Raw genomic sequence first — 16,388 nt, 5'->3', positions numbered from 1 at the left:
GGCAAACTGATTGAACTAGGAAACAACGATCAAGTTTTATTGTAGTACAATATATTATTTTTAAACGTATACTTGTTTCCGTCAAGTTGTTTGAAATGAATGAGGTGAAACGTTTGTGAAGATTCAACTTCAGTTCCAAGAAAATATACCACCCGCTGCCTATTTAAGCCGTGATCAATATTATAGCCAAACATTGTGTAATCAAGTGCGCATTCCCAGGTCAACGGATAATTAGTTTGCTAGCGTAGCCATAGTATTATTGCAGTGGGAAACCACAAACAATGAGCAGGCAGACCAGGAAAATGCCTATTACAATAAAATAAATCTTTTCATTTTCACGTTACAGATCGTCATTTATTGGAACAACATATTTATAAAATCTATTATCTTACTTGAATCTTGAGACTATCAATTATTAATGATTCCTTTAGAAATTTGTGCAAACCCGTGGTGACGAAGTATTATGTTTCTTAATACTTCTAAAATTACACGTGCAACACTATCATCAATCACCTTGCAGTTGCAAAACAAAATATTTTATTTCGTTTATTAATATTAACAATTCAACAAAAGGTTCTTAAAATGATAAAAATAGTGATCAATTTAAAAAGCTTTTACCCAAAAATTCAACAAAATCAGATCTCCCCTTTAAAAAAGTAATGGATCTATTTTGTTAATTTGTCATTCACTTACTAGTTGAATCGTTTGCTAAACCTATAACAGCATTATTCTCAAATTCAGAATGAGTAAATAGTTGGTTTGTTTGCATCAAGACTTCAGACCGGAACAATTCTTTTTCATAATGTATAAAATAAAACGAAATGCGTATTGCTGTGACCTGATTGAATGCTTCATAGTAGCACTGCAGTTAGCAAGTAACCATATAAAGAATAATAGCAATTGGGTATTGATTTTTTCAAACGACCAACACTTTGTTTCTTGACTTAGTATTTTATCCTTTTTGCGCAAGTTGGCAACAATCTCGCATGTACCATATGTTACTATCACATATCTCCCATCCATAATTACATAAATATATATGTTCGAAGTAAATGCAATATTAATTTGTCATCATTCGAAATGAATAATTGTGGAAAAAAGTTTAGAATGTGTTATAAAATTTTGTTATAGTTTTTATTTTCAATCCGAATCAGACAAAACACAGTCAAATTCTATGTCGACCTGGAAAATAGATCATTTGTAAAACTACACATACTAGTAAGCCCATTCAATCACGCCTTACCTGTTTGTCGTCACTATGGTTAGGGGTAATAGAATAATCCAATCCTACTGTTACTTCCAGTGTTTTAGCAGAATTAAGTACTTCAATAATAAATGCTTCTTTTTCCATTGAGTAGCGGTCAATAACAAACGAAGAACATGCAACACATTTTTTATAACGCTCAGTAGCAGTAATCATCGTTGATTGGGAGGAAATATTTCCGCGTATAGAATGTGGAAGGATGCCTAACATGCCCTCTGGTTCTTGCCCAATATTAGCTGGATCGCTTCGTGGTGTGCGATAATATGCTGGAGCACCAAATCTAGTAAAGTAATTGCAGATCCGAAAAAGTTATTCAAAAATCTTTTATACCAATAGTTACATTTATGATAATAATATACTTTTATAGCATATACTGTACATAAGATTAAATGAATTACATTTTTGCTGCACTTACCCTTGAGGGTGTTGTACTAAAGATACCATAAGTTCTACGGCTAAGCCAGCAGCGATACTTGAAACAGCTGGCCTTGTAACAGTACACTGCTGATCTAGCGTACGATCCTTCTGCGACTGATAAAAATGTAATGCAAAAAAGTTTCATATTTCATATCAATTAGTAGAAAAAGGCGTGTACATGTATAATGCATACTACATACAAATTACATAACATAATAATCGACACATAAATAATAGTATATTCTACTTACATTTCCAGGTGCAACAACGTCGTTACAAAAATAGCAGCCTAAATTGGCACCATCGATACGTAAAAACCCGTTAGATGTTTCTTCGACCTTTAAATCAGTCTTCGTTTCATATTTCGAAGGCCGATACCCATGCCGCATTACCATGTATGAATCAAAGCCGAGGGCTGCATTGATCGCGAGCTGTACAAAATAAAAAGGAAATATAAATGGCAAGATGATTTTTTTATAAACTAAACTTCTTTTAATAAACTAATATTACTGTCTAACCGGCCAAATGATATCCTTTCTGTATTAGAGCATTACTGAACGCTTACCTTTCCATGAAAAGCAGCTAGCATTGATGGTAACCAACGGCTTTCCCTCGAATCCGTCAAAAGATATATTACATCATGCTCCTCTATTAGCTTTGAAATTTTTTCCAATAATGCTTTTACTTCGTTAATACCTGTCGTATTATCTACGGGATGCCCAGGCATTGGAATAAGTAAGTTTTCACCGTATGCTTTCTGTTATAAAATATACATGATGTATCTTTTTAGTGAAGTAATATAATGCCTGCCAATAACATTTCTTACTATAGCAGGATTGATCTCCCTAAGCCGATCAGCCGCAGTTGCAGCCTTCGGCTTGCCACCATTCAAAGCATCTTCGTACCGATACAATGTTTGGCGAACAGGGTTTGAAAACGATACTCGTCCACAATCGACGAAAGTTACTGTATTGATTCCCCATGCCTGTGTAGTAAATTACAAAGGATAACGTAATTTCAAAAGCATCTACAACAACAAAATTTAATCATAGCATGTAGAGCTTAACCAAACTACACTAAAAAGAGGGCATGAACTTTTTTTTTAATCCTGTTGGATAAAACTGAAAGAAAAAGACAAAAACCAAACTTGCCATTAATGATCTCGCGACATTGCATCCCAGGGTTCCAGCACCCAGCAACAAACAACGAGTTGTATTAATTGCTTTTAAATCCAGGGTAGGAACAAGTCTCCATTTCATTAATCTTAGATTTAAATTATTCGCATTTTCAGCAACGCTACAATAATAATAGATTAAATAAATATAACATTTAACGATTTTTTCCAGTAGTGTTATACCATTTTGGGGACATATTCTCCACTAATGACACGAAACGGGGACCATAACGTCGTCCAGTATCGTTGTATTCCCAGCCCACCCAATCATCTATGTCTGTTAGATTTGATGTATGTTTTGGTAGCGTTATGCTCGACCCGAAAAAGGAAAACTCTGCAGGGTTGGCATTACACACTCTAATCCATCTGGTGGTTTTCTCTGCAATATTTGGACTGTGTGAAAGAAAAAATCCATTTTTTAAATATTGATAAACTTACAGTCTGGTTAATATAATACGAACCAAGATAACGTAAGATAGAACAAAAACTGTCTAACATGCCAGCCTAAGGATGATGATAAGTCGTTGTTTACACAGTGCGGTGGATCATAGACGCAAAAATATATATTTTCAAGGTTTTCGTCACGGAAATTGGTGCCTGGTTCAGCATGCCGAATATAGTTTTGGAGCAATCCAATGCCGACATTGGGTTTATAGATGAAAAAAATTTCATTTAGGCCATGGTAGTTTTTCGGTGACGTTTCAATCCATTTAAAAAAATATTGTTTAAAATCCTCATTAATAGAAGCTGGTAGTGGTAATAAATGGTGGTACGTATAGATCGAACTAGCAGGAACCGGGAAGGAAAACCAAAAATAGAATTTATATCCCTTTAAATCCTGTAGAACGACAAAAAGGTAGTTTACATTATAATACTTTTTCCGGATGATACTTATATGAAATAAAATTGTAGCGTTTACCGAAAATGAAATCAATAAGAACTTCAATAAATCCAAACTATTGGCCAAACACTGTTGATTCATCAGTTCATTGTAGATCCGTTGAGATTGTTCTTTAAGTAATTTTTTCTTATCCATTTGCTTGAAGGATTCGATCGTATTGTAATTCAGAAGAATGCCTTTACAAACAAAATCGTTTCCACGACGCGCCGTGATCCTGTACATATTAAATCGAATATGTAAGTTGAGAAAATGTATAAACCTTATCAGTACTTACGAATTTAATGAACTGCAATCAACTTGAAGCAGTGGTGAAGAACTTTGAGAAAGCTGAAGAAATCCATGAATCGGCCGCCCATTTTCATCCAGCCGATCGATGTCCATTTTGATATCAACATATTTATGCCAAAAATCATTATGAATGAATGAGCTTATTGGTTGGAACTTTAACACTTTCTCATTGTTGGGCTCCATGATGTGATAAATTCTTCGGATGCTGAATGGCTGTTGCCGATGTTTAGGTCCAAATCATCAATCTAAGACAGACAAACTGGAAGGTAATTGTCCAGGAAATAATCTATAAACACACACACCAAACTAGTTTTGTGGAAAATTAAAGAAAATTGGAGACGCATTAAAGAGAGACGTGGAACGGCACATAAAAAAATCAAATTAACAATTGTATATCGTGTGTGCTGCAGAGGCTCTAAAGATAGAACCATTCTTATCCTTTGATGGCCTTATCCTTTGATGGCATCAGCACCTCTGGTCGCATCTGTTAATCGGTGAGCTATTCTGGGAGGGTCAGTTGGTCGGGGGTGTCCAAGCCTGCAGATAGGGTGGGGTGGGGTGGGGGGGGGGGGGTCGAAGGAAGGCTCTTTTTTCAATCCAGTAAGTAGTGGAATTTATTTTAATGATTCATCCCCTCTCTTTCTTGCCGTTTCCAGGACGCTTTACGGGAGAAAGTGGTGACCACTCGTTCACCGAGGAGAGGAGACACATCGACTAAGGTGAACAAAATACGCGACCTACCGCAGAGCCTGTTTCTATCAACGTTATCTGGTCGGTGAGTTATGAGTAGGACAAAGCAGAAGTTGCAGCTGTTATGATACTAATTGCTTATGAAAAGTGCTAAAGATGGAAGATAGCTTGAAACTACGTTAGTAGAAAACTACAATAGCCATTCGTAATTTAAATTGCAGGAGACTTTGCTGTGATGATGATAATGAAAAGATCCTCACAACTCCTGCGGTAGCGGTTGCCGATCCACAGTTTCCGACGATAGTATCCTTCCGAGACAACCTGATCTTGTTCGACAATGTTTGTGCTCTCAAAGAATTTCCAGCAGATTTCTGAACTCTCCGGAGATGATTGTGAGAAGGATCCTTTTAAGGTAAAGGGAAAAGAATAAGGTAGAATCCTTTGCCGTGGATTCAGTCCAGTTTTTTTATGGATCTTCCAACGGGAACGAAGGTGGGAGTTGCAAATGATGCTTTTATCACCGCTTTTTTATCGCGAATTTCACGAAACTGTTCAAAAATGTTGAAAACTCGCACTTTATGTAGGAATTACCAAACAAAACAACAACTCAGGTGTGTAGCCCATTTTTCGCAACGAATTTTTGTTTTTAATGAAAATGTTTGTTTTATTTTCGGCAAAATGCACATATTTCATAAATCATCACTGTGTCAAACGCAGCGGCGTTTTGTTTGCGGCGCGGTGTTTTAAGGCTGCCACAAATATCATGCGTTACTTGCAGCAGATGCACAGGTCACCATTTTAAATTTGTTTGACATAGGTGGACGGCAAGGTACTTTAAAGAGACAGGTAGCTTTATGCAGAACAAATCCCCGATCGTATTTTAGAAAAAACTTCAGAGTTTGACATTCACGGGATGGTGGGATGTTTACTTCGGGAACGCTCTTTTCGGAGGTGTTTTCGCTTTTCCGTGGTATTACGACAGTTAAAATTCACGAAAAGTGGCACGAAAATTGAAGTTTATGCAAATATTCCCAAAAATTCTTCCTAGTGTTTCAATATGGTATCGGTCCGTAGGTCTTGCCACCCGGCCTAGAACAAGAGCTAGCTAGCGTTACTGTAAAACATAACTCGGTTGCTCGATTGATCTTAAATAGAGAGATGAATCATTTAAACATTCGAAAAAGAGTGAAATCAGGTACTTTCCCTGATAAAACCACCAAACTTGCCCATATCTTCTTTTTCTTCTTCTTGGAACTCACGTGGTTTTGTTGATATAGAGCGTCCGTCCACCTATGTCAAACAAATTCAAAATGGTGACCTGTGCATCTGCTGCAAGTAACGCATGATATTTGTGGCAGCCTAAAACACCGCGCCGCAAACAAAACGCCGCTGCGTTTGACACAGTGATGATTTATGAAATATGTGCATTTTGCCGAAAATAAAACAAACATTTTCATTAAAAACAAAAATTCGTTGCGAAAAATGGGCTACACACCTGAGTTGTTGTTTTGTTTGGTAATTCCTACATAAAGTGCGAGCTTTCAACATTTTTGAACAGTTTCGTGAAATTCGTGATAAAGAAGCGGTGATAAAAGCATCATTTGCAACTCCCACCTTCGTTCCCGTTGGAAGATCCATAAAAAAAACTGGACTGAATCCACGGCAAAGGATTCTACCTTATTCTTTTCCCTTTACCTTAAAAGGATCCTCCGAGTTTCGGATCCGGGAAGCAATCACCGAGGAGCAAAGCGAGCGCAAAAAACTTGAAGACTCTGTGAAGGTCTGCACCGAAAATTTGTGTTCTTTTAGTGGTTTTTATAGATAGCGTGTTTATTGTGATTGTGTTAAATCCTTTTTATCTTTCAAAAAGAGTGGATCAATTTCATTTCGTTTGCGATGAGTTTGCGGTTTGTGTAAACCCAGCTAATCAATTAAACTGAGTGAGCTGCGAGTATTAATAATCTAGTTGAAGAATATTTGAATTCGTTTGATCGTTCCGCGATTACGTAAGACCATCATAATTGTAAGGCGAATTTTGAGTCTCAATCAATAATTGGTCAAAACGAAAATGTTTCTTCTTTCTGTTTTCTACGAGAGCGTGTGATCGTTCGTAGAGCCGTGCCGGAAAAGTGCCGGAAGATGGATAACTAACCGATTGATTTGTCTGATTAACAGGTTTCCTCACGATGGCTAGCAACAGTAACGCATCCGCTGCCACCGTTAGCAACAATCGACAATTCGCGTGAGTAAACGGAATGATAGATAGTGATAAGTGGATCGTCCACAAGAAGTCATTGTGTACGCCTTCAAATGATTAGGTTTTGATAACTCGATGAGCGTTTCCCAATTAGCATCGATTGATGCTGACCATTGGTCATATGACCACTAACTGACTATAAACTTATGGAAAAAATCGGTGTTTTGTTCGCCTGAGATGATTTCCGATTACCGGTATTAAGTTTCTTCAGTATTGTTTTTCAAAAGCTCGGGTTTGATTTACAATGCAACCGCAATGTTCCTGGAACACAGAGCATAAAGCCCAATCGCATAGAGAATATAGAAAATCCACAACAGCAAAACGTCGCTACGGACATTCGATAATGAAAAGGCATACGTAAAATGTATTTTTTTAAGTCGAATCCTTACGGTAAAGCCTGTCACAGTTAAGTCTAGGCAACATATCGAAGAAAGTTTGGGAGCGTATTGATTCTACTAATTTGTTTATTTATTGGTTGTTTCTGTCAATATTGAACTACATCTTCGAAAGTTATCACCATTGCGAAAAGAGAGAAAAAAATCTGCACATTTCCATTGAGAATCCAATGTTGGCTGGAGGAAATTAGCATAAACGTAGTTATAAATGTACTTATCGTCACATTTTCGATTTTATAAAGAATCGATTTCATAGGAAAACATTCCATTGGTGCATTGGAAGTCACGGTTGCCCATTGCCCGTATTTTCGTCACATCAAAATATATTGAGCAATAATCAAATGGAGGTTAAGAAAATATGTCAGAAACCAGATGAAATAAAAAGTGATGGAACAAGATAGCAAATTAGGTGACCTGTACTACTGTGGCATAGGTGATGCCAAGGAAAAAATTATACCAAAAACCTTTATTTACATAATTTCTTCTTTTTTAGATCTCCTATTGTATTTTCAAAGTATTTCACATTACGTACATACATAAGAAAACTTATTGTTTTATAATTGCAGCTTGCTTCCCAAAATCGTCAATGGTGGCATTGCTGGAATCATTGGTGTGTCTTGTGTTTTCCCGCTTGATCTCGTCAAAACTCGTCTTCAAAACCAGCAGATAGGCGCTAATGGCGAAAAAATGTATAATTCAATGTGAGTATCTATTAATCGATGTAACTAAGCAACACCGTTTCTTGCAAGGATGATCTTGCAAGGATGTGAAGATATTCACCGAATCTTCATAGCATGTAAAAGCACACTTAAATCTATAGTTTGATCATCTTGTATCGCCTTGTTACCATGCTAAAAATATTACATCGTGTATCCTTCTCGTTTTATAAGGCTGGACTGTTTTAAAAAGACATACAGAGCAGAAGGTTACTTTGGAATGTATCGCGGATCGGCCGTAAATATATTATTGATTACGCCAGAGAAGGCCATAAAATTAGCAGCCAATGACTTTTTCCGTCATCATCTTACCACTTCCAATGGGTAGGTTATAATTTATGTGAATTCGATAACAGCACAACTCCATTATTGTTCCTATTATTATTATAATTATTATTTCTTATTATTTATTATGCGATAGAACGTTACCAATCACCCGTCAGATGCTAGCAGGTGGGTTGGCAGGATTGTGTCAAATCATCATTACGACACCAATGGAATTATTGAAAATTCAAATGCAGGATGCAGGACGAGTTGCTGCACAGGTAACCACTACGGATAATACTCGGTGTTGTCTGTGTTTATCTTTTTTTGCCAAATTAAACTGTTTTGTTAAATTAATTTTGCTTTCACGTTTATCTCTAGGCAAAGCAATCAGGAAAAGTTGTACCGAAGGTTTCTGCGACCTCAATAGCGTTGGAATTGATCCGGGCGAAAGGTATTTCAGGGCTTTATAAAGGAACTGGTGCAACTATGTTGCGCGATGTATCGTTTTCCATCGTATACTTTCCTTTGTTTGCCACACTAAACGCTCTTGGTCCTCGTCGTGAAGATGGAAGCAACGAGGCGGTATTCTGGTAATAAATGATACATAGCGAGATTATATTTTTGGACTCGAATTAATTTTAAAAATCTTGCAAACAGGTGCTCGTTTCTAAGTGGGTGTGCGGCAGGATCTATGGCTGCCCTGTTCGTAAACCCTTTCGATGTTATCAAAACTCGACTTCAAGCATTAAAGAAGGCTGAGGGAGAAATGCAGTTCAATGGTGTAATCGATTGTGTTGGGTGAGTACAGATTCATTTAATTTAGATATGATATATTGGAGTCCTTCATGGTACGTACGAAACGAAAAAAGTCATTACGGTAACGGAATTTTTAACTGTTTTTCTCGTGTAAACAACACATTTTGGTTGACATGAAACGAATTACTTGTATATGAAAATACAAGAAACAACAGAAGTATATTTTAAAGCGTTGAAGGATCAACCTTAAAAAATCATACGGCTCGTCCGTTCTTAGATATGCACACATACAAACGTTGCACGTTGTTCCCAGTCTTGCTTATTACAAATTTAAATAGCAAAAATGTATGCGGCTACTTTTAAATCGCAGTTTATTAGTTAATATTAGTTACACGGTATAAATAATATTTTTTTCGCTTTGGCCTCTGTCAGAAGCAGAATATGTATGCACTAGAGAAAACACCTTGAAGCATTTGCTTCCAGCCTATTCGCATTTTGCTGTGGTTCGTTATGGGCACCAAATTTATTTAAATTTCTCCAATATATATTTTTATTGTTTTTTATTGTTTTTAATACTCAATAAAAATGTTTACTAACTGATCGAACATGCCTTTCTTTTTTAATTCCATCGTGTAAGACAGAATCTTTATATCTCTATTAAATTCTTAATTTTGCCGTACATAATAGATTTGAAATCTGCCCTCTGTTCATGATTAAGGAGGGTTTTTTCTATTACAAACTCATTTTTATACCATGTGAATTTTTTCTTCAAAATCATATGACATATACCTTCTCTTTTGACTTTTTTTTTTTTTCAGGAAAACAATGAAACACGAAGGTATTAAAGCATTCTTCAAGGGAGGACTATGTCGTATGATTGTTATAGCTCCTTTATTCGGAATAGCACAAATGGTATATTTCTTAGGAGTCGCTGAAGCTCTACTTGGTATGAAATCTAACAAATCTTAAATTAAAGCGTGCGTTTCTGTGAGTCATACTTTGGAGCATCAGAAAATATGTGTTCTATTTCGTTTTTAAAAATTTGATCATTTCACAGTTATTTCTCAAAAAATCTATTATGTTTGTCGACACAACTAATACGTATGGTTAAAACACAATGTATGTTACTATTGCCAGTAATTTTAATTTACTGAATGTCACGTTTATATGTCATTGTAAACGAAATAATTTGATTATTCCATCCATTTGACGGTTGGCAAAGCACTATGGCCATTTGTTTATTCTTAGTTTCCCTTAAATGCGAATAATAAGCAAAGCAATATACAAAATTATCAGGTATTGCAAAAAATTGAACATTTTGACCCTGCTCTTTTCTGCTTTCAATATTTGTTTTGACCTACTTTTAAGATTTTTTTTATGAATGATACTGATCGACGTGCGTTTGATATAGCAAAGGAGCTACGATAAATAAAAAAACACGAAAGATAAAGTATGCATGACAAACCGTTGAGCCACGGATGGAATGACCTAGTCTGGAAATAGCGGATAACTCGATGAACAATACACTGAAACATTGTATAAATCATAAATCATACCGAATCAATTGGCTTGCATTTCAGTCACGGTTTTGATTCCCGGAAATACAATCTGTAAACAAAGAGCATGAATATTATATCGTCACTAACTGCTTCGAAATTAGTTGTGCAATGGGCTCAAAAATGATAATATCAAGATGCTTGAAGGGTAACTTGATAAAACAAAAATTATTTGGGACAGTAAAGCAAAAGTATAGCTAGTAAAGATTCAACGCATATATGAGCATTGATGTAATATTCAATAATAATTTGTTTTTCGCTTGTTAAATATGTGAATATGTGAACACCCGTAACAGTTACGGTATTCTTATCTTTTTTAAAATTTCAAAGTCAAAACGTTGGAAATCTTATAGTTGGTGGAAATCTGATGGGTGCCATTTAATGCGCGTGTAGCTACTAGGAAGTGCAGTTTGAATCGACACAATCTTTCTAAAGGATTATTCAAAGCAACGTGTAGCGTGTCAATTTGATGAAAGACAATAATAAGTGTGGCATTTAGGTGGGCTTTTTAAACATAACATATGAAAAGAATGATGTCCTAATCATCCGTCGATTGATGCAAATGTGCATTCTCCTGGGAGACGTGAGATGTAAAATGAATGGAGTAATAGTATTGTTCGGGATTCCTTAAAGCATGTGGGGAATTGTTTAACAGAGTACATAGTTAGTTAATCTATGGTCTTATATGAGTGTTTTAATCAAGTGTATGGAGTAATACATGCATGTTATGATAGGAGCTCTGTGAAATAAATAATAAATATCAAATTACCCGTATAAATAGCATAAGCAGTATTTTGTGTTTTATTACAAACGTTAACTTTTTTGTTATAAATCCTTTAAAAACTCTAATTATTTTTGATTGATTATAGTTTTGATGTATAGTAACGGGATATTTCTCCAGACATTGGAATATGTAAATTTGAACCAATTTCGCATATGATGGTAAGTAGGGCATATTATATACTTATGATATAAATTAAATTATATACTTATGTATCATTAGTCATCATCAATTTCATCATTTCTTCATTGCTAAAAGCATGAGTTCATTAACATAACTTTTTTTTGTGGAAATGAACGTTGATCTACTTTGACCAATCCGTATTTGTTCGGATTGTTACTACATCATCATCACAATAATACTTAGTTAAAAAATGTAAAATACTCGCATGTGATGCATGCTGCAATAATCATTATTAGACAACGAGAAAGCTCGGGATACCGATGGATAAGGCATAAGTTTATTTTTAATTGTTGAAGTGCAATAATTGTTGGCACTGTTGATGTTGAACCCATTAGTGATATGATGGATTGCAGAAATGGGAAATGAGACGTCAGAAGTACAGTTACAGTTACTAAGCCTTTGTTTTGTACACGAAACGTGTAAGCAAAACATTCTTTTCTCGGCACATATAAGTTTACCTTCCCATCCATGGTATGCATGTTGGCCGATGTTAATTGCTTCGTTTTCTAGAAGCATGGACTGCAAATCTAGCCGTCTGGAGAACCTCTAGAGTGAGATCGTGTTATACGCAATAGCAAATATCAAAAATAATCACGATGTGCCGTTAATGGTGCGTAATCTGTAAGTAGCTGGTTTCCCGTTTTCGCCGTTACAGACTATGTAGGCTTAGGAGAACTGCAAGAAAGCGACTTCAATGGTAGCTAAGGAGACGAAACGAAACTATCTTCAAACAATAGGAAGAATGATCCGTTGCAATGGTATTAGTGACTTTGTAAAAAGGAAAGATTTTGATAGAAAGCCAAAAGAAACAGGCGTAAGAAGGATGGAGAAGAAGGATTTGAAGAGGATTGAAAAGCAAGAACAAAAATCCTAAAAATTCAAAACAAGGTGCAGCTTATGAACTTTTTCTCAAAATCCTGCTAATGAAAACTGGATCTTTGCGTCTGCAATGAAATATGACAAGTGGACTTTAATGCGTTGCAGTTCAATCAATTGAAATAATACTTACATATTAAGATCCTTTTTTATCTAGCTTTGAATATGAAAGATGAGAAATGCTTCCATGTTTTGCACCAATTTATTTGGCTTTCATTGAACAATTTCTAAGCACTAAGCAATTCGCTTAGTGCACATTTTACGAATGGAATCGCATCGTTAGCTTTACTACTTATATTGAACTATACTCTATTCTATTGCATTCTAAAGATCATAGTCATGTTTCCAAACCTGTTAATGCGTGAGTGAAGCGATATGTATATTTCTTTCGTGCATCGCTTCCTGCTTTTTTCTCTACTGCTCCCGCTTTCTCTTCTTGTACGTTTTGTTCAAAACGCTTCGCTGTTGGTATTGATGCTACTGCTGCCTTTAGAGGAACGATGGCGTTGAGCTAACCCGTTAACTGTAAAATCTGAAAGAAAGAGGAAAGAAGAAAGTAAACCGAAGAAGTAGGTCATGTTATAAAAAGGCAAGTTCAAGGCAAAGCTTCTTTTAGACGTCTTGTGCATTTCGCGAAAGAAGGAAGTCGTCAACCGTCGAACGCTGTAGCTCTTGTGAAAAATCCATTCATCGAAAAGATTCATACACCAACAGCAGGTTTGTTTCTGTTCGTTTTTTGTTTCTTAGCGGCTGTGCTTAAGGAATGTGTTTGTGACAGTAAGGAAATGCGAGTGATGGTGTCGCGTATGATTAAGAGAAAGTTTTCGAAAGCATGTTAGTCATTCGATGTAACGTGCTTGTAACGATTTTTCAGCAGTTTCGGTTGTGTTTCGTGTTTTTTTTTTTAATTTGAACAGATATTATTTGTGAAAAAAAATGCAGCCTGTTACAATTGGACTTATTGTATAACCGTATAACAATTTCTTTTATAAAAACACCGTGCCAACAACTTTAGTGTGAGGTGATTCGCTTGATGTTCTGAGAACTTACAGTTATGTTGCGTTATATATACACACTATCGAAACTATATGAATTAATATTAGAATATGATTTGTTGAAATCCTGCAGTAGACAGTAATTTTATTTTAAACCAGTACAAGAAAGGCATTGTTTCGATACAAATATACCCTTAATTCTAATCCAATATTCATGATAGAGCAATATTTGATATCGTTCGAATTCCGGGTATAGGGGTATTTAATTGTGAAAGGACGAGAATGACCTAAAATTTTTTTTTTCCGATTGTACGCATCATATGCCAACGTTGTTCAAGCAGTGGTAATTTTCTAAAAATGCTTTGTGTTGAGGTCGGCTTTGCTTGATGTTGAAAATGCGCATCTGGACATTTCACTAGATTGTCCAAAGGCTCTTCGCAGTTATTTTCATCGCCATTTCTAGTTGAATACTACTCATGTGAGTTGCAAGAGATCAAGTTATCTTACTATGCCGGAGAAAGTTTAACTTTCGAAAGTAGATGCCAGTTGGTTAGTCATGCGAAATCTTTCGAAGATATTAGTTTGAAGCTTACGTAATATTCGTTTCAGTACATTAAAAAATTGTCGATACAACAAATCGATGTGTAATTCATCATTGATTTGTGATAATATTTAAAGAACAGCTAATAGTAATTTGCATGCAAATTGTCGTTTCCCAGTGAATCGGTACGTGCATTTAATATTTTGCACATTAAATTCTTCAACTAAAAATATAGCATACGTGCAGAACAAAATAAGAAATATGTTTGCACATATATAACCCATAAGTATCATTAATTGAATAAAATCATACAAATAATTGATAATTTAATCCGATTCATAATACTAGATTGAATTTTCTTTTTTCTATTAGAAAACGATGATTCAAAAAGCGGAACTTAGCCTAGTGCTCCTAGGCTTAATCTTGAGCAATCTTATTATGTGTACCTTATCTTACCCGCAACATCATATGCACAACGCTGTTGAACAGAAAAAGTTTGCCGAAAAGCCAAATGCCATTAAAAAAGTTGCCTTGGATGACATAGACGAGATACAAACCAATCAAATACAAGATGGGGGATTCTCGTGGTCCAACATGTTGGGTATCCTGATGCAGATGATCTTCAACGGTGGCGGCGGTGGCGGGGGGAACGTTCCGACCAAATCCGATGACATCGATAACGGCATATCGTCGTTTGGACAGTCTCCATGGGCAAATGTTATTTCAGTTGGCTTGAAAATCATTACTACTTTGCTGGGAGGAGGTGGTGCTGGCGATGGTATAGACAAAGTTGATAATGGCGGATCGCCAATGCAGGTGAGTTGAAATATAGTTATTTTATTTGAAGACATGTTATAGGGTGTTAGTTCTATACACACAATTAACTAATACTTTGCCATTATAAATACAACCATGTAAAAATATTGTTAATACTTTAAATTTGCACATGAACTAGTGAAAGAATTGACTCAAAGCAATTTTTTAAATGCATTAGAATCAATTTCGAGCATGCGGATGCTTAATTTATTGTGGGTTTTGTCTAAATTGCTTTGTTGTGGGAGAATTATAAGAGAAGTAAGTAAAATAAGTAAAATATAAAGATTCTACTATTCGTAGGTATAATTACTTTAGGAGGTTTTGTACATAAGATAACCATTTTAAAAACATAAATGTCTACAGGTCTGCAGAAAAGAACCGCTTGGAAATCTTAAAGTATTGCGAATTTGTCCTTTTAAAATTGATTAGGGGGTTTAGCTTAAATCAACATAACTAAATGAGGATCTATGAATTTTATATTGGTAGCAAAAAAAAAAACAAGAGATAAAAAGTTAGTTTGATTTAAAAATTATTTCCTTTGAACATTTAGAACGTTTTAGCCGCCGTTTTCACAGCTATGTTTGGTGCCAAAGATCCGGACCAAGTAAATACGATGGCAAAACAAGCTGGAGAGGTACGTACTTGTATATTGATTATTGGTTTGGATTTGTAGTTTGTTTTGTTATGGTCTTATTAATATGACTTATTTGTGTAAATAAATTAATAAATTCATGATTGGAAATCGCGCTGATTTCCGGCTTGTAGTTAGTTGTTTATTGTAAGGATATTAGGGTGATGGATATGTTAAATGCCAAACATGTTGTTACTGTGATCTATTGCAAAGAAAAATAAACCAAGGTAGATAATATATATATATATATATATATATATATATATATATATATATATATATATATATATATTTATATATATACGGGTGTATGTGTGTATATATATGTGATAGTATATGTATGTATTCTTGACCTAAGAAGTAGCTTCTAAAACTAAAAACATTCGATCTGTCAAGCTGTGTTAATCTATGATGTGTTATCTGTTTTAAAATAGTTTTTATGTTCTATTTTGAGAGCAATGAATCCCACTTGCTGTTGTACTCTAAGTTTATTAAAATTGTTTTTATTTTCATTACAGTTTATTAACATTGTCGTTAATCTGTTGGATGCCCTTAAGACATCGTTTTCTCATCGTTCATTGCATGCCCGGAATTTGGGTAAAAAGGATGTGGTAAGTGATGCCGCTGTTGCTAGCTTGACAATGTTGAAGGGCTATGCTCGTAGCACACGCAATTCAGACGACTTGTGTATGCAAAAATTCCTCTGTGAGGCAAACACTGATTGCACGAGCGCGATTGGAGGTACCAGCATCTTCTGTCAACTGGGATCGTGAGTATTACCCTGTTTAGTTATGTAGTGGTTGTAGCCTTTGTAACTTTGCAGCATTTATCTCCTACAGTTACGCAACAAGCTTCATTCTAGAACGGCAAACTGGCAAAACATT

At 35.4% G+C, this 16,388-nt stretch overlaps 3 protein-coding genes across 10 annotated transcripts in view; 2 read left to right on the top strand and 1 right to left on the bottom strand.

The window, feature by feature from the left end:
- Positions 1-1,101: 1,101 nt before the first annotated feature.
- Positions 1,102-5,325, bottom strand: LOC125958856 (uncharacterized). Of its 5 annotated transcripts, none has more exons than XM_049691729.1 (12): positions 5,256-5,325; positions 4,031-4,350; positions 3,775-3,970; positions 3,317-3,693; positions 3,039-3,248; positions 2,833-2,977; positions 2,508-2,666; positions 2,247-2,438; positions 1,933-2,112; positions 1,680-1,795; positions 1,244-1,544; positions 1,102-1,182 (listed from the first exon to the last, which is right to left on the bottom strand). In XM_049691729.1, exons 2-12 carry the CDS (start codon positions 4,225-4,227, stop codon positions 1,141-1,143), a joined length of 2,115 nt encoding a protein of 704 aa, XP_049547686.1. In that variant the 5' UTR covers positions 4,228-4,350; positions 5,256-5,325; the 3' UTR covers positions 1,102-1,140. The 5 variants fall into 5 exon arrangements, with proteins under 5 accessions (XP_049547686.1, XP_049547685.1, XP_049547687.1 ...); XM_049691728.1 differs by having other exon boundaries at positions 4,995-5,319; XM_049691730.1 differs by having other exon boundaries at positions 4,031-4,303; positions 4,995-5,319.
- A 922-nt stretch (positions 5,326-6,247) lies between these two features.
- On the top strand, positions 6,248-11,464 carry LOC125952477 (mitochondrial glutamate carrier 1-like). Of its 2 annotated transcripts, none has more exons than XM_049681944.1 (8): positions 6,248-6,514; positions 6,910-6,976; positions 7,953-8,087; positions 8,277-8,426; positions 8,524-8,647; positions 8,748-8,959; positions 9,027-9,167; positions 9,944-11,464. In XM_049681944.1, the coding sequence occupies exons 2-8, from the start codon at positions 6,921-6,923 to the stop codon at positions 10,092-10,094; spliced, it is 969 nt and encodes a 322-aa protein (XP_049537901.1). In that variant the 5' UTR covers positions 6,248-6,514; positions 6,910-6,920; the 3' UTR covers positions 10,095-11,464. The 2 variants fall into 2 exon arrangements, with proteins under 2 accessions (XP_049537901.1, XP_049537902.1); XM_049681945.1 differs by lacking the exon at positions 6,248-6,514 and adding an exon at positions 6,556-6,757.
- Positions 11,465-11,497: 33 nt separating this feature from the next.
- LOC125952478 (uncharacterized) overlaps positions 11,498-16,388 on the top strand; it is a 5,434-nt gene continuing 543 nt past the window's right edge. The window contains exons 1-5 of one of the 3 annotated variants that reach the window (XM_049681946.1): positions 11,498-11,623; positions 14,430-14,873; positions 15,424-15,507; positions 16,023-16,273; positions 16,344-16,388. The exon at positions 16,344-16,388 is cut by the window's right edge and continues 543 nt beyond it. In XM_049681946.1, coding sequence (XP_049537903.1) covers positions 11,618-11,623; positions 14,430-14,873; positions 15,424-15,507; positions 16,023-16,273; positions 16,344-16,388 — 830 coding nt within the window. In that variant the 5' untranslated portion in view covers positions 11,498-11,617. Of the gene's footprint in view, positions 11,624-13,025; positions 13,239-14,429; positions 14,874-15,423; positions 15,508-16,022; positions 16,274-16,343 lie in introns of those variants that run through there. The other 2 variants (XM_049681948.1, XM_049681949.1) reach the window with 2 other exon arrangements.

The sequence above is a fragment of the Anopheles darlingi genome, chromosome 2 (assembly GCF_943734745.1).
Source record: "Anopheles darlingi chromosome 2, idAnoDarlMG_H_01, whole genome shotgun sequence".
NCBI classification, from domain to species: Eukaryota; Metazoa; Arthropoda; class Insecta; order Diptera; family Culicidae; genus Anopheles; species Anopheles darlingi.
This window is presented reverse-complemented; position numbering and strand designations above follow the sequence as displayed.